This window comes from Octodon degus, unplaced genomic scaffold, assembly GCF_000260255.1.
Source record: "Octodon degus isolate 3935 unplaced genomic scaffold, OctDeg1.0 scaffold00016, whole genome shotgun sequence".
In the NCBI taxonomy this organism is placed as follows: Eukaryota; Metazoa; Chordata; class Mammalia; order Rodentia; family Octodontidae; genus Octodon; species Octodon degus.
The window spans coordinates 17,058,919-17,080,854 of NW_004524592.1; the positions used below are offsets into that span (position 1 = coordinate 17,058,919).

The following is a 21,936-nucleotide window of genomic DNA, read 5'->3' on the forward strand; positions in this document are numbered from 1 at the left end:
TTTTCTTCTCTTTTTTTTTCTTTTCAAGGTTTTATTGATAAACATATAGCAATGAGACAGTTTCAAATCAAATCGAAAGTACAGTTTCAACAAATAATATACTGCATATATTCTTCTTAGTGGTTAATTGCTGTACAAGATGCAGACTTGTGATCCTACTTACAAGCCCTAATGTTTTTAGCTCTTTATAAATTCTAGATAGAAGACTTTTGTCTGAATGCATATTAGTTAAGGATTTTTCCCCCAAATGTGTGGGTTGTCTTTTCACTCTGTTGGTTATTTGACATGCAAAAACTTTTCAATAAGAAGAGGTTCCAATTAATTCTTTCAAGCATTTTCCATGCAGTTTTCTTTTTGTTCATGGGCTGTTTGCCTACCCCTATGTCTTCAAGATTTCCAGGTACTTTCTCTTCCAAGAGATTTAGTGTTTCTGTTTTAGTGTTTAGATCTTTAATCCATTTTGACTTTAGTTTATTGCACGGTGAGAGACCTGGGTCAAGTTTTAGTTTTTGGCAAGTAGAGAACCAGTTTTTCCAGCACCATTTGTTAAAGAGGCTATCTTTCTTCCAGTAAGCATGTTTGGCCCCTTTGTTGAAGATAAGTGGCTGAGTGTGTCTGTAGAGGCTTTTGTGTCTTCTAATCTATTCATTGACCCTCAGGTCCATTTTGTTGCCAGTAGCATGGTGATTTTGTCTCACTAGCTTTGTAGTATAATTTCAAGTTAGGAATTGTATTGCCTCCTGCCTTGCCTTTGTTGCCCAGGATAGCCTTTGCTATTGTAGGTTTTTTTTCTGGTCTCAAATAAATTTTAGGGATGACTTCTCTATGTCTGTGAGGCATGTTGTTAGGGATTGCATTAAATCTCTGTAATAGTTTTGGGAGTCTGGCCATCTTCACAATGTTGGTTCTTCCTACCCAGGAGGAGGGAATATCTTTCCATTTTCTGAAATTCTATATAATGTCTTTTTTTCAGAGTACTGTAATTTTCACTGAATAGATCTTTTACTTCTTTAGTTAGGTTAATTTTTAAGTATTTCATTTTCTTTGGTGCTACTGTGAAAGGTATTGTTCCTCTAATTTCCCTCTCAGTGTGTTTGCTATCTGTGTAGAGGAACGCTGTTGACTTTTTGGTATTGACTTTGTATCTTGCTATGGGACTGAACTTGGGTATTAATTCTAGTAGCCTCTTGGTAGAGTTTTTGGGTCTTCCAACTAGAGTATCATGTCATCTACAAATAGTGATGGTTTAATTTCTTCTTTTCCTGTAATTGTAGATATTGTTGAATTTATTAATTTCATCTGAACCCATATATTGCTGAGGATGGTGTTTTTTTACTTTCCATGTACTTATGTGAATTTTGTGGTTTCTTTTTTCATTTCTTTCCAGTTTCATTCCACTGTGGGCAGATAATATGCATGGGATAATTTCTGTTTTCTTGCATATACTTAAGCATGATCTATGGACTAATATGTGGTCTATTTTAGAAAATGACCCATATTCAGCTGAAAATAATGTATATTCAGCTGTGGCTGGATGGAACACTCTGTATATGTTCACTAAGTCCATTCATTCCAAGCTCTGCTTCAGTTCTGCTACTTCTTTGCTATTTTTTGTCTTCTTGACCTATCTTTTTGTGATAAGGGAGGTGTTAGGTCTCTTGTTAAGATTGTGTTATTGGTTATTAGATTTTTCACATCCATTAAGATTTGTCTTTTATAGTTGAGTACTCCCATGTTTGCTGCATAAATATTAATGACTGTTACCTCTTCCTCTTGGGTTTTTCCCCTTACCAGTATGTAGTGCCATTCTTTATTTCATTTTATCATTCTTGGTTTGAAATTGAGACTGTCTGAGAACAGGATTGCTACCCCTGCTTTTTTCTGAGGTGCTGGTGCATATAGTATTGTTTTCCATCCTTTATCTTTCAGACTATGAATTTCTTTATGAGTTAAGTGTGCTTCTTTTATGCAGTATATTGTTGGATTTTGCTTCCTAATCCATTCTACCAGTCTATTTGTTTTAATTGGTGAGTTGAGTCCATTTACATTGGTGGTTATAAGTAAAATGTGTTGATTTATAATTGACATGGTATTTACCTGCTGTTCTATACCTTTTTTTCCTCCTGTGTTTAATTGTTTGTCCCATTTGGTGGGTTCTTTCCATTCTCATTCATGTAATTGTGGTCATTTTGGTTGCTCTTTTGGATATCTTTTAGTAGTTTTGTAGGGTTGGCTTTGTCAACATAAAATTCTTTAGGTGTTCTTTCTCATGGAATTATTTCACTTCTTCATCAAACTTGAAAGAGTTTTGCAGGGTAGAGCAGTCTGGGCTGGCATTTGTTTTCTTGGAGGACTTGAAGTACTTTACTCTATGATCTTTCTGACTTGTTGGTTTGTGAAGAGAAATCTGCTGTTAAATGTTATCTGTTTCTTTTCTCTTCCAGTTTTTATTATATTGTTCTTGTGCTGGATTTCTGTGATTCTGATTATTACATTCTTGGGTGTGTGTTTAATTGGGTTGATGTTATTTGGAGTTCTATATGCTTTGGTTATCTGAATGTCAGATTGTTTCCCCATATTTGGGAAATTTTCTGCTATTACTTCTGCCCTTATTCTTTTTTATATCATTTGTATGACTCGTTCTTTCTCATTGATGCCTATTCATCTTATGTTATTCATCTTTGCATCATCTTTCAGATGTTGAACTATTTTTTTCCTGCATCTTAATTGTGTTTAAGAGACCTTTTCTTTCCTAGTCACTAGCTGCAATGTTGTCTTCAAGGTCTGGAAGTCTATCATCCTTTTCATTCAGATGGTTTTGCCAGCCTATGATTGAGGTTTTAATTTCCTGTATATCTCTTTGAATCTGCTTCATGCATTCTATTTCTTTCCTGTATCACTCATTCAAGGATTATATCATTTTTCTATCCTCCTCTATTTTTTATCAGTGTCTTCTTTAGTAATTATTTCATTGTAGTTATTCTTTCTTTTTTTACTTCAGAGATTATTTCTGATCTGAATTCTTCTGTACATTTCTGCAGTTGTTTCTTTACTTCAGACACTATTATTTCAGAGATTTCAGGTGTGTGATTTCCAATTTCTTCTATGCGACTGTCTCCCGCACTTGCTGTGGGTGGTCGCGGAACCTCAGAATGCATTTTGGTCCTTGGCTTTTTCAGCTTGTATAGCACTGTCCTCTGAACTTTGTTGTAGAGCTTTGGTACCATTATTTCCTTAGCACCTACTGATATTCTTACCCAAGAGAGATTATGTGGTTAAGGCAGTTTCAGTTTTGTATTCACAGAACTATAATTAGTAACACTATTAATGGGTAATAATCTTTAACAACTGACAAACTTTTATAAATAATGGGTTTGTATTTTAGACCATAAGAACAAACGTTATATCTGTGTAGCTAAGCAGATATTAAATTGGGAATTTTATTTAAATTAATTCCCTTAAATTCTGTCTGATCACCTGCCCTTGATGTACATGGGGTCTTTCAGGCAGACTAGTCCACCCCAGTTGCCTGTTATAGCCTCTCTTGAATAAGAGAGAAAGGGAGAGGATGTTTTCATAGATCAAGATCTAGCAAAGTGTCTCTGCTTACCGGTCTGGATCTACCAAGTTCTAACTCCTCCAGATGTGCCTGACTTGGGTCTGGCTACTGTGCTCAGCTTCTTCCTGCTGTAGCACACTGGGCCTGGGCTTGGGTGGAAAAGGGATCCAGGGCATGGGCAAGCATGTGGCCAGTCTCTCTCACACTCTGGGCCTGGCTCTGGCTGTCATGGTTACGCTTATGCTGGATGGTTAAGACCAAGTTAAAGCAATACCTGTATAACTACAAACATAACTTTTGCTATGTGAGGTCAGTCAAATGTGAAGATTTACCCTGGAACCATGTACAGCACCTTGTAGATCTTCTGTAAGTTTCTACTATCTGGATGAGTCACGTCCATTGCTTGACCAATTTGCTTTCTGTGAGAGCCTGAGAGAAAATGTTTTCCTCTGGGTGACTCTCCTTAGGCACACTATACGTCATTGGTCACTTTCCTCTGTGGCCCCAAAATCTCCTTGATGAGAAAATTTGGGGCACAACTGAGGTACAGGATGTCACAGCAGAGGTTAACTTATGTCCTGAGTCCTCACTGACCTTGAAGGGCTAGGGCAAATATATTGGCTATCCTTTTAGCCCATCTATCTCTGATTTTTGGTTTAGTTGTTAAACATCCAGAAGAGAAGGGAATTACATTAGCCTGTAACAGAGGCCGTTGAGCTTAACATTAGTATCTATCTGAATATCAAACACCTTAGACATAAAATGGAACTGCTATTTTCCAACCACCATCAATATTCTAATATTTAAATCCCTACCGAATGTTAGAAACTAACAACTGCACATTGTTACATAGAAATTTGGAAATAAAATCATATGCAATATTGTAGCAGGACAATCTTATGACATTTTGTGACATACTTACATTTTTATTTGACATAACATAGCCCTTTTAACCAAACTTCTCCATCTAATCCATAAGAATTTTTCACCTATCTAATTATCCTTAAATGGGACATATATCACAAGGATTTTTCTTTCTTCCCCCCTCATTTTTCAATTTTTTCATTAGGAATTTGAAAGAAAGTCAAAATAAGCAATTTTTGTTTAATATTTTAGAAGACCTATACACTTGGAATCATGGATATACTTAAGACAGTGTGATATTAGCAATAATGAATTACCATACACACATGTAAACCTTTGTTTTTAAATTTAATTGAATCCAAAAGCATTTTTAAAATAAACCCTATTGTAATTTTTTTGAAAGACTTATCTTTGAACCAATGACCAATTTATTGAGGTTGTCACCTAAGAGAGTTGATATTATTTAGAGCTTTTCTTTAATGAACCAAAAGGTTGGCCGCACCTCCTACTCATCAATAGGACTCTTCTCTGAATCAATTTTTGTTTTACTGTAAGGAATTTTTGCTTAATTAATTTACACTTTTTGATCTACTGTATAAACCAATTTTGATACGATGTAGACCAGCTGGTAACTTAAGAAAAATCATGCTTTTAAGTCTATGCTCCAAATTTTAGTATGAACAAATGCCCAAAAAGAAAAAAAAAGGGGGGGAAGGGGCAACTGTTCACAGAATGACACACATAGATAAATATGCGGTACACACAAACAACCATCTTTACAAAATTATGAGTGCACTGAACATATTTCTTGCCAGATTAACCTATAGTAACTCTATTGGGGGAAAAATTTTTATATGATTATAAATAGACTAGTCAGATTTTGTTATTTTTTTAATAAGTGAAGATCTCTTATCAGAAAATTTTGAGAGAAATGGTCTTTTATCTCTAATATGTACATTTTTTTAGTTTTTGTCTTAATGCTGGTAAAATTTAGTTACATCATGTTTATATATTTTCCCATCTATTTGGACCTTAGATTTCCATTTTGTCAGTTCCTCTAGTAGGCCTTAGGTTAGATTTGGCCTCCTCCTTGTTAACTTTTTTTCCACATCTGGCTTCATGGTATATAGCCTGATAGTGCACTCTGGTACCCAAATAGGTCATTTAGCAGTCTCTGGAAAAACACAAGCATACCCTCTCCCCCAGGTTAGTGGTGGACTGGGTCCCTCCATTGTCCAGTATGGAGATCTCTCCAAAGACTTTTGCTAGCCTATTTGTATATGTTTGATGGAATTGGCTTTTTACTGCTTTACTTTCATCTTTTGTAGAACTTAAAAAGTTAATAGTGTTTTATATATGAAGAACATTATTTAACAGTTTTCTGGACCTGTGCTCAAGTCTAATGAGACTGTGAAAGGCAGAAGTATTTTGATGAAAAGTGGCATGAGACGCAGAAGCATGTTGAATAGCATCTGAGGGAATTATAGTTTTATGTGGAGTGTGTGGCTTGTGTGGCCACTGTAAGAGACCCTGAGACTGCCAAAGAGCCCCAGTGGGCATATGCTGAGTTGGGAAAATAATTAAAACGTTGGGAAAGAAGGGTCAACTCTAAAGAGCTGAGCATTAGAAAGAGCCTGATTAACTTTATATAAGGTAGTCGTAGCCTCTGGTGTAAGTCTTTTTTCTTTGTTTGTTTGTCTTGTTTTTTTTTTTAGAATTAGGGACTGAGTCTCCCTTGAGACTGTCAAAGTGAGGTCTTAACTCATAGAAGGTTAGCTTAAGAGCTGTGTGGAGCCAATTAATGTTATGAAGTACAGTCTGAAAATCATTTAGGGTTGCAAAATGTCTAACCTGGACCTGAGCAGTTTGGGGCGCAGTTTGCCTCTGTTGAATAACGTGTAGGTGTCTCAAATATGAAAAAGGCACCATAGTTTGTATCTTTTTAGTAGCTGTTACTAAAACTGCATCATGGAGGACATCGTCTAATTGAATAGACCTTTGATGTAATATGGATAGGGCTTCATGTGCCAAGAGAATATCATCTACATACTGGGTAATGTATGCCAATGGATAGGCCTATTGCACTGACTGAATGGCCATAGCCACAAACTCTTAGGACAGGTTTGAACTATATGTCATACCTTGTGGTAGACAACACCATTGAAATTAGCGTATGGGGGCCTGATTGCTAATAGAGGGCAAAGTAAGAGCAAAATGTTTTTTTTATCTTCAGTGTGGAAATAGATAGGAGATAAACATTCTTTTAAATCAATCACCATAAGGAAACATGTAAAGGAATAGCTACAGGATTGAGCAATCCCTGTTGCAGTGATCTCATAGGTTCCATGGTGTGATTGACTGCCTGAAAGTCCTATAGTAATTCTCACTTTCCTGATATATATTCTTTAATTACAAAAACTGGGGTATTCTCAGGGCTATTGCAAAATTTTAGGTGCTCCGTTGTCAGCTGTTCATTTACCAGTGTATGAGTTGCGTTGCTATAATCTTCTCCTGAGTTAGGGGCAACTGATCAAACTAAACAGGGTCATCAGACTCGCAAGTTATCTTGGATGCCATCCGTGGGGTTGGAAAAGGGACCAAGACCCCTCCTGAAAATGCCCTATGCCAAAAGAGGGTTTCCCCCCTCTTGATTATTTTTACCAAGCACTTGATTGGAACAGAAATCTTATTGTAACATCTGATGAACCATCAGGGAGTTAGGACTGGCCAAAAATGTTCCCATACCCTGAAATATGTCACTAGCTGATAGATTGACTAGTATATGGGGATGGACATAGAAGAACAATATGTAGAATGACCTTCTACATCCCTGGAAATTAGCAACTTAGCACTTCTGCTTGGGTAAGAAACCTTGTCCTACCTTGTAAATCTGTAGTGACCACATCCAAAGGCCATGCCTCACGCCAGTGATGCTGAGCAATAACTGAAACATTTATACCTATGTCTAATAGTCCTTTAAATGCTTCTCCTTTAATAGTCAGCTCTGGATGATTTTGTTTAAGCTGTTGAACCCAATAAGTATTAGGAGAAGTAAAATAGTTGAATTGTTTTTTTTTTTTAACAAATTTTCAAATTTTTGCAAGGGAAAAATGAACAATTGAGCAATGGGAGTACCTGGAGTGATTTTTGCAGTGGTTTGGGTAATTGAATAATAACTCAGAGTTTTCTAGTATAATCAGCATCAATTACACCAGGCAACATCTGGAGACCTTTTAAAATGAGACTGTTGAGGCCTAACAAGATTCCCACTGTACCCTGAAGCAAAGGTCCATGGACTCCAGTAGGAATAAGTTGGGGCCCCATGCCAGGAGTCAATAGGAATCTGGAGGAGGAACTGAGGTCCAAACCTCTACTGTCGGTTGTTGCTCATCAATGATCAAAGATGCTTGTGGTGGAGGAGGGGAAAGCCCCATTGTTTTCTGGGGCCAAGGTCAACCCATGGGAAGTTTTCCTGAATGGGCTGGCCTTTCTCATCAGTTTTAGATTTACAGTCACTTGCCCAATGGTACCCTGGTCTATATATATTATATGGACTGGAAGGTTTTATTGAAGATACAGGTAAAGACTGTGTTGTCTATGGTGTAGCAAAACAGTTTTGGGTTACATGTCCCTCATCCCCACAATGGAAACAAATGACCTTACTTTTCCCCCCTTTTTTAGACTGTGGATGAATAACCTGAATAACAGCTGCCATGAAGGCAGTGCCTTGTGAGCATGAGGGGCCAACATCCGCACAAATCTGAATCATCTCAGGCAGTAGAGCCCCTGTTTCTGGTCTCTTAAAGCCCCTTTACACCGTTTAGTTTATTTTCAAAGGCCAATTGTTGAACTATTATTTTGCTAGCTTCTCTGATATTGATAATCTTCTCAGTAGCTTGCCACAAACCTGCAGCAAAATCTTGGAAAGGTTCATTAGAGCCTTGCCTAATAGAAGCCCATTTAAGTGATGTTTCACTCTTACAAGGGAGTTCCCTCCTGGTTCTAAATTTCGATCTCTTATTCACTAATAGAGCTGCAATGTAACTAAGCTTGGGCTAGATGTTATTTCCTTTTAGAGCTTGTTACACTTAACTCCAAGCTCTCTGGTCTTTAGGATGTGTATTGGAAATTCCACAGTAATTTTAATGAGTTTATCCTTATAAGTGATTTGTTGCTTTTCTCTGACCACTTGATTCTGTTATGTTTGACTTCCTGGATTTTGACTGTGATATGTCTCAGAGAAACTATTTTCTGATCATGGCTACTCGGGGTTCTATTTGCCTCTCTTCTCTGTATATTCTATTTCTTTACTCTTATGTGTAACCTTTTCTACTATTTTAAGTAAACACACATTTAAATATCTATGCTTTTTGCTGATTATTTCCCCAATACACTTAATCTTGGGTTAGTATTCTTTGCATCATGTAGGAGCTGTTGGATCCTTTTTTAATGGTGAGTTATTTATTACTTTAAGATATCTGTATTAATTAGTCACCCATAAAAGGGCTGTCTTCTAGTTCTATCTTCACACTGGTCAACTTTACTGCCTAAACTTATAATTACATTTTTAATCTTTCAATTTCTATTTTAACCATTTTATTGATTTTAATCATTTTTTATGTTTGTCATTCATGTTTTTCATCATTTTATTTGCTTGCTAGCTATCTATTAATGTATTTTGTACACATGCTGACTATCTTGTTTATGCAGGTCAGTGTCTATTTACTTATGTCTTTTTTAATCTTGCTAAATGCCTCACTGATCTATTTATTATCTCTCTAATATTTTTTTAATATGTCAAGTACTCATATTTTGGTTTCCTCTCCTTTGATACCCTGTGGATCACCTTTAGGGGAGTTTGGAATTTGGAGAGGCATTTTGTTGCCTTGCATTCTCCTGTTTCTATTTTTTTCTTTTTTTATTATGTTGAAGTTCATGGGTTGATTATACAGGAAAGCTTTGTTGTGCTTCTGGAGACCTCTTTAGTTAATGTCTACTTTCAGTGGATCTCTCTTACTGTGACTATTGGCCTTTGCCTCTGTCCCAGGAAGCAGTCATCTCCATTTATCTTGGAGAAAGGATGCAGCATATTTGGTGTAATACACAGTTCTTCTAATGGACCACAGTATTTTTTTTTGTGTGTGGTGCTGGCACTTGAACTGAGGACCTTGTGCTTTCCACATAAGCACTTATTCTACTCAGCTATCTCCCTGGCCCCTGGGCCATGGTATTCTCAATGAATGATGATCTCTAGGCAATCCAGATATTGGTATCACAACAACAGCATCAACTATGTTACCTTATCTGTAGTATTAAAATCAGAAACAGTAATAGCATGAAAAACAAACTGGATATTCACAAACCCTAAGAATCAATAAGGTACTGTCCCTAACCACATTAAAAATATACTAGACAGCTACTAAGTTTTCCTTCTACTAACAACAGAACAGTATTAAAAAATAACATAAATATTACTAGCTAACTAGAGAATCTTAGAACTTAATAATTATGCTAGTAAAAGTGGAATGTTTTAGTTACTTTTATCATTGCTCAGACAAAATACCCAATGTTCATAAGTTAAGGAAGGAAAAGTTCATCTAGCTTACAGATTTTAGGGGCTTCAGTCCACAATCAGCTGGCTTAAAAGGAGGAAGTCTCTACAGAGGTGAATAATTAATGACAGGCAAAAAGTAGCAAACAAACAAGGAATAACCCCAGCTCTTTCTGTCCATTTTATCTTATTCAAGATACTTAGGGCAGGTAGCACTCACATTCTTATTCTTAGTGCCTTGGATTCTGGTACTGCACCAGGGACAGCCCCAGTGTAGCATAATCTAGATTCAACCACTTCAAAAAGAGCCCCACCTATAACTTCATAAGATTTTGGGGGGCTATCTGGACACAAGCCATAATGTAGAGGGTGTTAGGAACCAGAGAATGAAATACATTCAAATATTAAAATTTAGTGTGATGTGAGGTAGGGCATCCTATTTAGGAGTAAAAGGAAATTAATAGTGTTAGAAAACAGGCATAGGGAAGAGTGAATAAGAAGAATAATAGAATAATTTTTAAAAATCACACAATGAAAGATAAAGAAAAACATTGGGACAGGATAAGAGGGAAAGAGACAAAAGAAATTAAAGAGAAAAATGATTTTAAAAAGCACATTTCCCCCAAAACTGAAAGAAATAATTAAAAATAGAAGAAATTTAAATGATTAAGTCAAAGAACAAATGCTAATGTATATCTAAATGAGTAGCTTGTATCCAAACTCTGCAGTCTTATGATACAGCCAACCAGGGTTTTCTCCATGGAGTTTTAGGTCTTGGGTTTTTGAGGCACCTTTCCTGCTCCAGAGGTCCCTCTGTTCTCCCCAGACTGTAATTTCTGTCCAAGCCAAGTTGTGTCCTTGTTTATTTACATTGGTAGATGCAAAAATCATTATTCCTCTGGTCTCTGCTAGGAGTAGGCCAAGGGACTGGAGTTTGAGTGGATTACTGATCTTGTTGTTCCTTCTCCTTTGGGCTTTGTCCTAATCGTGGATCAGACTGGTCAGTTAGTCCAGTCATCTGCTGCTCCAGCTAGAGGTTGACGGATGCTCATATCGTACCTGGGTTACCTGTGGAATGCCTTCGTATGTAGGGAAGTCCTATGTACAGGTCTTTGTGGCTTTACTTGACTTTTTCCAAACAGTGAATGTTGAAGAATTTATTTTAACTTCTAATAGGAAGGGCAGGTGGACACTGTTGGTATAGCTGCTTCTTGAGAAATAATTTCTCTTTGCCCTTTCCTTCAAACTTTCTGCTATGTATGGTGGCAATCCGAGACTCTCTGAATGAACTTTTAATAAAAACTGTCCTTCCTAGCACACAAACAAGACTGCTTCAAGTTTTGATGAAAAAAACCTCATCTACAGCACCTTGGACCTCTTTGTTGCTGGGACTGAAACAACATCCACAACACTGCGCTGGGGTCTGCTATACATGGCCCTCTACCCGGAAGTCCAAGGTAAGTGCATTGTGTGTGCTCCTGACCAGGGCAAGCAGTGCTGCCAGGAATGCAGAATAGCATGACAGCATGGGCAAATGAGGAGCACAGCGACAAGGTGACATCTGCTTAGGTATGGGTACGTGCTTCAAGTCTAATATCAGGATTGTGCCTGGTCCAGGTAGCACAAGTGCTGCAGCAAGTTCCTGTCCTCAGTGATCTCAGAGTCAGTGAAGAGGGAAACAATGAAGCCCATTCACATTGTGATAAATTCCAGGAAACAACCCAAGTCTCAGATAAAAATCCCCTCATAGCCTTCCTTTCTCTTTACTGCTTGCTATGTCTTCCAATCCTTTGTGTGGAATGCAGTGTCCTCTCATGTGCCCCTTTTCTGCCTGCACAGCCTCATCCCCAGTGTGGTGGGTGGGGGCTGCCCTGAGTACATTTCACTCTCTTGTCACTGATCTTAAGTACACCTTCAGCCTGACATCTTTTCTTCCCTCTACCATAAAGGTACTTCCCCAGATTTTTCACAGAATGAAATTATTGATTTCAATATCTTCTACTACTCTAGGATATTACTGGCTTGGAAATTATTAGCATTTTCCTATGCCACAGATTACTTAATGAAACTAAACTATTGTGTTTACTACACATTATTCTTATAACTCTCCTGCAGACTCTCTTCATTCCATGGACAGTAAATCTTGCCATCATGTTTGTGCACACAGGTTCCAGAACAGCTTAAGCAGGTAGTAGAAGTAAACTGCAGTTCTCCAAATTGTGGAGGAAAAACAAGTTTTGTGTACCAAGACCAACTTTTGTCCCTAAGATTAGCATGGGATGGATGGCACTGGAGTACTTTCCATGTATAATGATAAATTTTTATGCCACCTGTTTCATATATTGATTTAAATTTATTCTTTATGTACTTATATATATGCATATTGGATTGTGATGCAATTGCATTTCCATCTAGGATTACATTTTTAGAAAAAGTTTAAGCTTTCTGAATTAGGATGTTGCATTAGGGTTCTCAAGAGGAACAGAATCAATAAAAAATATATGCAAAATTCTCCAAGGGGGTTTACTAGGTAAGACTACAGGATTAGATGCAGAAGAACCCACAGTGACCATCTGTAAGCTGGAAAATCAGAGGCTCAGGTATCTGCTCAACACAACAAGATGGAAGCCTCACAACAAGAGGGATGAAGGACAAACAATCATCAAAAATCAAAGGACTAGAAGCCCACTATAGAGTCAGTGTGTAAGTCTGCACGGGAAAGCTGAAGAAATTGGAGACCTGTCCAAAAGCAATAGCAGAGACTTGAGCTCTTCCAGAACGAGCATGCTTCTTTCTCCTTCCTTTATTCATTCTATCCAAGATGGTTGTCCTTACTCAGGTTACTGGCCTATATGTCAGTCATACATGGACATATCGTGAAAGTAATCCAGATGTTCATTAACCATGGATGAGTGAACAAAGTGTGGAATATACACGGAATAGGGTAGTATGCAACCTTAAAAAGAAATGAAATTCTGAGGTATACTATAGCATATGTGCTGCATGATTACACTTCTATGAGTTTTTTAGAGTAGTCAAATTCACAGTGACAATGGTGGTAGCTATATGTTGGTGAAAGGGGAAATGAGGCTTCCATTAATCAATACAGTTTCAGTTTTGCAAGGTGAAAAATTTTAGAGATTAATTGCACAGCAATGTGGATATAATCAAAATTAATTAACTAGGTTAAAATCACTTGTCATGCATTTTACATTGTATACATTTTACCCAGTTAATAATGTTTTCTCAATTAAACTTATTTTAAATATGGACAATAAACAAATATTGCATGTTTATTTCTCTTTCAGATAAAAGAATTATAAGTTTTGTAAAGCCCTTAGGATTCTGAACAGCGTTCTTGTTTCTCTTTTTTATTTTTGAAATTATTTCCTGTAATCCCAGCTCTTGGGAGGCTGTAAACAGGAAGATCACTATTAGTCTGGTCTATTTGTGAGACCCTGAACAACCTGTAAACCCTACCCCAAAATAAAAAAAAATTATTTAAGTTTGGGCTGGGGAAATAGCTTGGCAGTCTCAGCACCTGCCTAGCAAGCACAAGAACCCATGTTCGATCCCGGCACTGCATGCAGGCCCTGAAACCCACACCCTGTGTGCCAGCCCAGGAAGCTTGGTGTGGTGGTGCACCTCTGTAATGCTAGTGCTGCGAAGGCTGAGACAGCAGGCTCACTGTGAGTCTGAGCTGCATAGCATTTACTTAAGCATGTTCTATATATTAGTAAGTCGTCCATTTTCAAGAAAGTACAGTGTGCAACTGAGAAGAATGTGTATTCTGACAATGTGAAGTGAAATGCTCTGTAGACATCTACTAAATCCATTTATTCAAAAGTGTGATTCACTTCTCATATTTGGTTGTTAATTTTTTGTTCTCGTTTATCTGTCAATGGAAATGGAGCTTTGAGTTCCCACAGTACAATTGTATTAGTGCTTATATGATTTTTCATGTGTTGTTTTATATAGTATTGTCCACTGGAATTTGTTTCACATATATTTATAATTGTTACTTCTTATTTTTGGATCGTTCCCTTTATAAGCATGTAGTGACTTTCTTTGCCTCTATTAATCAGTTTTGTCTTAAAAGTCACTTTGTTGCAGGGCCGGTCAGATAGCTCGGTGGACTAAACCACCTTTTTAGGCAGGCACAAGGACTGGTGTTCAATCCCCAGAGTGCTGTGCTGCCCAACCCCCCAGGAGTGCTGAGATGGAGATTGGGACTGGGCGTGGTGGTTCATGCCTGTAATCCTGAAAATGGGAGGATCACTAAGAGTCCAATCTGTATAGTGAGACCCTGTAGACTCTGTAGATCCTGTGCTACATACATTTTAAAAAGCTACTTTACTTGCAATAATAACAGCTATCCCTGCTTTTTCTGGATCCTTTAAATTCTTTTTGAGTTAAATGTCTTTCTTGTATGCAGCACATAGTTTGATCTTCATTCCTGATCCATTCTGCCAATCTGTTTCTTTTGATTGGTAAGGCGAGACCACTACCATTCAATGGTTATAATTGATATGTATCAACTTATCCTTCTCACATGATTTCCTTTTCTTGACCCCCATTTTGTACTCTGTTTAACTGCTTGCCTTGCTTGGTGGATTGATTCTCTTGAGGTAGATGGAATTGTATTCATTATCTCTTTGTAGAATGTCCTCAGAGCATTATGGAATTCTGGTTTGATGTTCATGAATTTTGCCCAATGTTCTTCATCATGAAAGTATCTTATTTATCATCAATTTTGAAAGAAAGTTTTTCAGAGTACTTCAACCTCGGTTGAAGGTGCTTTTCTTATAGGGCTTGAAATACTTGAAGCTCTCCGTGACTTGAGCATTTATGTTCAGAAGTCTGCTGTGATTCTGATAGAATTGCCTTTTTTCCCCATAATTTTATTGAGAGACATAGAGCAATTTGACAGTTTCAAATCAAATTGGTAAGACAGTTTCAATAATTAACACATTGCATACTCTCTTCCTATTGTTTAATTGCCGTACAAGAGGCAGACATTATATCCTATTTACAAACACTATTAGAACAAATCCCTCTATTCATTAAGAGAATGTAACTATAAATCTATCCTAAACTATTTTGAGTACACAGATACAAAATGGACATTCATCTGTATACCCTTTTTTGTTTAGTTCCATCACTTGAATATTATAGGTGTGTTAACTCAGCAAAATATTCTAAAAGAGTCCAGTAGTCCATAATAGTATTGGGTCTTCTCTTGACTGGCAGTGTCAGAAATTGTTCACCTGAGTCCCCTACAACTCATTTCACCCCTTTGTCAAACATAAGGTGAATAAGGGTGTTCGTATGGGCTTCAGCATTTTCTAATCTATTCCATTGATCCTGAGGTCTATTTCATTGCCAGTACCATGCTGATTTTATCACAGTAGCCTTGTAGTATAATTTCAAGTCAGGAATTGTAATGCCTCCTGCCTTGTCTTTATTGCACAGGATAGCCTTTGTTATTTTAGGTACTTTCTGGTTCCAAATAAATTTTAGGAATGATTGCTCTAGCTCTGTGAGGTATGTTGGTGGTAGTTTGATAGGGATTGCATTAAATTGGTACAGCAATTTGGGAGTATGGCCATCTTCACAATATTGGTTCTTCCTATCCAGGAGCATGGAACATCTTTCCATTTTCTGAAATCCTCTACGATCTCTTTTTTAAGAGTACTATAATTTCCTTGAAAAGATCTTTGACTTCTTTAATTAGATGAATTCTAAGGTATTTCATTTTTCTCGGTGCTATTGTAAAAGGTATTCTTTCTCTAACTTCACTCTCAGTGTGTTTGTTATCTGTGTAGAGGAATGCTATTGACTTTTGGGTATTTTTTTTTCTTTTCAAAGTTTTATTGATAAACGTATAGCAATGAGACAGTTTCAAATCAAATCGAAAGTACAGTTTCAACAAATAATACACTGCATACATTCTTCTCAGTGGTTAATTGCTGTACAAGATGCAGACTTGTGATCCTACTTACAAACACCATTAGAAAAAAAACATTCTATTCATTAAGAGAATGCAACTATTTGAATACACAGATACAAAATGGACATTCATAGTTATACCCCAATTTTTTTTAAGTTCCGTTGTTGAATATTATAGGTGTGTAAACTCAGCAAAATATTCTAAAAGAGTACAGAAGCCCATAATATCATTGGGTCTTCTGTTTAACTGGCAATGTCAGAAATTATTGATCTGAGTCCCCCACAGCTCAACATAACAACATGGCTTTACTTCCTATATTTCATCTTCATACTTTTCTACTGGATGGTTAAGACCAAGGTAAAGCAGGACCTGTGCAACAAGAGTTGTAGCTTTTTGGTCTGACAAGGTCAGTGAAATGCCCTCAGGATTTATCTTGAAATCCTGTACCTCAGATTGTAGAACCTTTGTCAGTGTCAGCCATGTGGATGAGTCACGGCCAATCCTTGGCCTATGTGCTCTCTGTGAAAGCCTGAGAGAGTGTCTTCTCCCCATGTGACTCTCCTTAGGCACACTCTACATGATCGATGACTTTTGGGTATTGACTTTGCATCCTAATATGCTACTGAATTTCTGTATTAATTCTAATAGCTTCTTGGTGGAGTTTTTTCAGTCTCCCAAGTAAAGTATCATGTCATCTGCAAATAATTATAATTTAACTTCTTCTTTACCTACCTTATTCATTTTATTTCTTTCCCTTGTCTAATGGCTCTAGCTAATCATTTCAGAACTATAATGAATAGGAGTAGTGATAGAGGACATTCTTGTCTTGTATCAGATCTAAGAATAAAAGATTTCAGTTTTTCCCTATTTATAATTATGTTAGCTGTTGGGCTTTCATAAATGGCTTTTACCAGATTGAAGTAGAGGCCATCTATTCCAATTTTGTGTAGGACTTTGAACATGAATGAGTGTTAGATTTTGTCAAAAGCTTTTTCACATCAATGGAGATCATTATGTGGTTTTTAGTTTTTGCTCTATTGATATAGTATATTACATTTATAGATTTTTGAATATTGAACCATTCTTGCATCCTGGAATGAATGCAACCTGGTAATGGTGTATGATCTTCTGTATTCTATTTGCTAGGATTTTATTGAGGATTTTTGCATCTATGTTCATGAAGGAGATCAGCCTGTAGTTTTCTTTCTTAGTTGTGTCTTTCCCTCATTTTGTTAACAGTATAATACTTGGCTCCAGGAATGATTTTGGGAGGATTGCTTCATTTCAATTTCATTGAAGAATTTGAGGAGTATAGGGACTACATTTTCTGTAAATTTCTTGTAGAATTCTGCTGTGAATCCATCCAGACCTGGACTTTTCTTTGTCAGTAGGGTTTTTTTTTTACCTCGTATTTCATTGGCTTTTATTGGGCTATTGAGAGTGGTTATATCTTGTTGATGCAGCTTGGGTAATTTGTACCTTCTAGGAATCTGTCCATTTCTTCTGTGTCTTCTATTCTGTGGGAGTAAAGATTCTCAAAGTAGCTATTGATAATCTTCTGAATTTCCACTGGGTCTGTGGTAATTACAAGCTTTTCATTCCTTACTGCTTGTATTTGAATTTTTTATTTCCTCTCATTAATGAGGTTAGCTAAGGGCTTATCAATTTCATTTAATCTTTCAAAGAAGCAGCTTTTTGTGTCATTAATTTTTTGAACTGTTTTCTTCATCTCAATTGAATTAATTTCTGCTCTAATCTATATGATTTCTTCCCATCTTTGGGCTCTGGGTTTGGTTTGCTCTTCCTTTTCTAGTTGTTGAAGGTGCAGTATATAGAGTATGTATTTGTTCCCCTTCTGTTTTCCTAATGTGTGACTTCACAGCTATGAATTTCCCTCTGAGAACTGCATTCATCGTATCCCATAAATTCTGATAAAATTTCCTTGAATTTTCATTGAATTATAGATATTGTTGAATTTCTTGTTTAATTTCATCTGTGATTCATTGGTTGCTGAGTAGAGTGTCATTTAATTTCCATGTATTTATGGTTTTTTCTGGTTTCTTTTGTCATTTATTTCCAGTTTCATTGCACTGTGGTCAGATAATGTGCATGGGTAATTTCTGTTTTCTTGCATATATTTAGCATGACCTATGGACCACTATGTGGTCTACTTTAGAAAATGACCCATGTGCAACTGAGAAAAATGTGTATTCAGCTGTGTTTGGGTGGAACACTCTGTATATGTCCACCAAGTCCATTTGTTTCAAGCTCTGGTTCAGTTCTGTTACTTCTTTGCTATTTTTTTGTCTGGTTTACCTGTCTTTTGGGGATAAGCGGGTGTTAAGGTCTCCTGTTAAGAATGTGGTATTGGATATTAGATTATTCGTGTTCATTAAGATTTGCTTTATATAGGTGGGTGCTCCCATGTTTGGGACATACATATTTAGGAGTGTTACCTCTTCCTCTTGAATTTTTCCCCTAACCAGTATATAGTGGCCTTCTTTATTTCGCTTGATCATTCTTGATTTGAAGTTGAGACTGTCTGAGAACAGGATTGATACCCATGCTTTTTTCTGAGGTGCTGGGGCATGTCGTATTGTTTTCCATCCTTTGATTTTCAGCTTATAAATGTCTTTATGAGTTAAATGTGTTTCTTGTATACAGCATATTGTTGAATTTTGTTTCCTATTCCACTATGCCAGTCTATTTCTCTTAATTAATAGAGTTCATTGACATTGATAGTTATAATTGAGATGCATTGACTTACAATTGACATGTTATTTACCTTTTGTCATTTACTTCTTTTTCTCCTCTGTTTAATTGTTTGCTTTATTTAATTGGTTGCTTCTGGTCTCATTCATGGAGTTCTGATCATTTTGGTCCCTCTCTAGAACATCCTTCAGGATCCTGTGTAGGGTTGGGTTTGTCATTATGAAATTCTTTAGTTGTTCTTTGTCATGGAAGTATTTCACTTCTCCATCAAACTTGAAAGAGAGTTTTGCAGGGTATATTAGTCTGGGCTGGAATTTGTTTTCATAGAGGACTTGAAGTATTCTGCTCCATGCTCTTCTTGCCTGCGTGGTTTGTGAAGAGAAGTCAGCTGTAATTCTGATGGGTTTTCCTTTGAATGTGATCTGCTACTTTTCTCTAGCGGCTTTCAGTATATTATTCTTGAGTTAAATTACTGGAATCTTGACTATTATATGTCTCGGTGTGTTTTTAATTAGGTTGAGGTTACTTGGCTTTTTGTATGCTTTGGTCACCTGAATGTCAGATTGTTTCCTCATATTTTGGAAGTTTTCTGCTATTACTTCTGTCCATATTTGTTGAATGTCCTCTGTATTGACTCCTTCTTTCTCTTTGATACCCATTAGTCTCACATTGTTCATCTTTGCATCGTCTTGCAAGTGATGAATTATTTTTTCCTGCATGCTCATTTTATTATTATTATTTTTTTATCCTCATTGTTTTTAAGAGGTCTTTTCTTACATTTTTACTAGCTGCACCAGCGTCTTCAAGATCTGAAACTCTGTCTTCACTTTCACTCAAATGGTTTTGCAACCTTGTGATTGAGATTTTAAGTTCCTCTATATCTCCTTGACTCTGCCTCATGCGATCTATTTCTTTCCTGTATTGTTCCTTCAAGAAATCTGTCAGTTTTCTAATCTCCTCTGTTTTTTTTTCATCAGTGTTTTCTTTAGAAGCAATTATTAATTCTTTTAGTGCAGTGCTTTCTTCAGATTAGGTTTCCTCCCTATGTTTCTGTAGTTGATTCTTTACTTCAGATACTATGAGTTCAAAGAATTCTTTTTTTACTTCAGAAAAGAATTCCACTGTGAGTTTCTCCATAACTTTCTGATGTTGCTTATTTACTATTGACACTATTAATTCATACATTTGAGCTGAGCTAGTGGAAAATAATTCCACTCTGAGTTCCTCTATAACTTTCTGCTTTTGCTTATTTACTATCGATGCTATTAATTCATACATTTAAGCTGAGCTAGTGTCCTCTTCACTTGTTCTGGGTGTGAACTGGGTTTCCTCAATATGTTTATGCATTTGATTCTTTACTTCAGATGCTATTAATTCAGGGATTTCTTTCTTCATTTCCAATCTGAGATCCTCTATAACTTTCTGCAGTTGTTTCTTTATTTCAAAAACTGTTGATTCATTGATTTCAGCTGTGTGATATCCAATTTGTTCTGTGTTAGTGTCTTCTGCACGTGTTATGGGTGGGCTTAGGGTCTGAGCTTGCATTTTGCTTCTTCTTGTTGTCATTTTGTGTAGCACTGTCTTCTGACCTTTGTTGCAAATCTTTGGTGCAGTTATAACCTTAGCACCTACTGAAATTCAGGTCCAATCTGCAAAGTTTGGCTTTATCCAGCTGTGTCTGTCTTGGGTCTGGCTGCTGTGCTCAGCTCCTTCCTGTTGCTGCCCTTGGGAGTGATTCTGTTGTGCCCCTCTGGCAAGATGTTCTGGACCTGGATAGCTGGGAGAATTTGTCCCTACTCTCTCTGCAGGGATTGCAGCTCCATGGTTTCACCTCAGGCCTCTTTGCCAGGCCTGAACTGAGTCTGGAGGGGACAAGGTGGAATAGAGGGGAGAGGAAGCTCTCCCACCCACTCACCGGGCCTGGTCTAGGACTGAATCTGGCGGTCCCCAGAATGCAGCAGAAATTCTCACTGGGCCGGCTGGGTGGGTAGGGTGCTGCAGAGTAGCGGGGTGAGCTCAAACAGTGTGGAAGAGGGTCTCACCCCTGCTGTGCCTGTGCTGAGACCAGCAGGTCCTGCTGGCGCATGGTGGCCCCAGATTTGCCTTTATAGGTTATTTCCTTCTTTTCTTTTACAGCTGTCACCACTGTGTCCTTTTGTTGAATTACTGGGATTTTCATTGTTATATGGCTTGGTGTAGATTTTTTTTTTTTCTTTTGGTGGAACTGAAGATTGAACTCAGGGCCCTGCCCTTGCCAGGGAAACGCTAATTCTACTCAGCCATCTCCCTGTCCCCAATTTTTTTTTTATTGTTGATAAAGTGGGAAGACAGAGTCTAGATCCAAGATGATTAATCCCAGCAAGCCAGCTGTCATTTTACAGCACAGCACAGAAATTCAGTCTTGTTGTGACTGTAAGGCTGGAGCCATGTTTGTTGGGCTTGTACAATTCCTTTTTTCTCTTGCCTGCTTAAACTCATCTCCCTGACTTCCTATTGATTTCAACTTGGTATTCACTCCCTGTCTCTGGGAACCACTAGATGGAGCCTGCAGCTACTGTGAGTTCTGAGCTCAATTAGAATCTCTTCAAGATGATACTGGCAATCCCCCCTCCTGGGGGGTATCTGCACTGAAAAAGCTCACAAAACACTGCATTTTACTGTGTCCACTATTTCAGTCAGCTAGTATATTTCTGTGTGGAGGTCCTTTGGGTCATCAATAGTCACTGTGCATCTGCAGGTTTGAGCTGCCCTTCCCATGCGGTGAGTCCAGGTTCGGGGAGAAAGTACAAGCTGTCACCTCTTTCTGCTTTGTTAAAGTTTCTTTCTTTTCCTTCCCCATGGGTTTCAATTCTCACTTCAGATCCTTTCTGGGTCTTGGCACACATTTCTCTTGTCTTCTTTATCTTGCTATATTCCAATGTCTAGATGCCAAATCTCAGAGGTTCTTTGTCTGCTGATAACCATTCTGCCATCTTTCTGGCAGTTCCAAATACGTTTTCACTGTCACTCTGTTGTGTTTAGAATGAGGCCTTTTCACTCCGTAATACACTCACCATGAAGACTGCCTTTCCACCTTAAGATGCAAGAGAGGAAAGGGCAGTGAACACCATTCCTCTGAAGGGTTTCTTTCAGGGATTAAATATCACTCCTACTTATATTCCATTCACCAGAACTTAGTGACATGGTCACATTTTGTCAAAAGAGAACATGAGGAATATCATTTTCTTTTCTTTTTTTTAAATGACATCAGTTATTTTTATCTTAAAGAAAGAAAAAAAAATAAAAACAGTGGTACAAAAT

The 21,936-nt window shown here is 37.3% G+C and overlaps 1 protein-coding gene across 1 annotated transcript in view; it reads left to right on the top strand.

Moving 5' to 3' along the window:
• LOC101568624 (cytochrome P450 2J2) overlaps window positions 1-21,936 on the top strand; it is an 84,881-nt gene that overhangs the window by 31,299 nt on the left and 31,646 nt on the right. Inside the window, exon 6 of the mRNA XM_023710164.1 lies at window positions 11,290-11,431. Within this exon, the coding sequence (XP_023565932.1) occupies window positions 11,290-11,431 (142 nt within the window). The remainder of the gene's footprint in view (window positions 1-11,289; window positions 11,432-21,936) is intronic.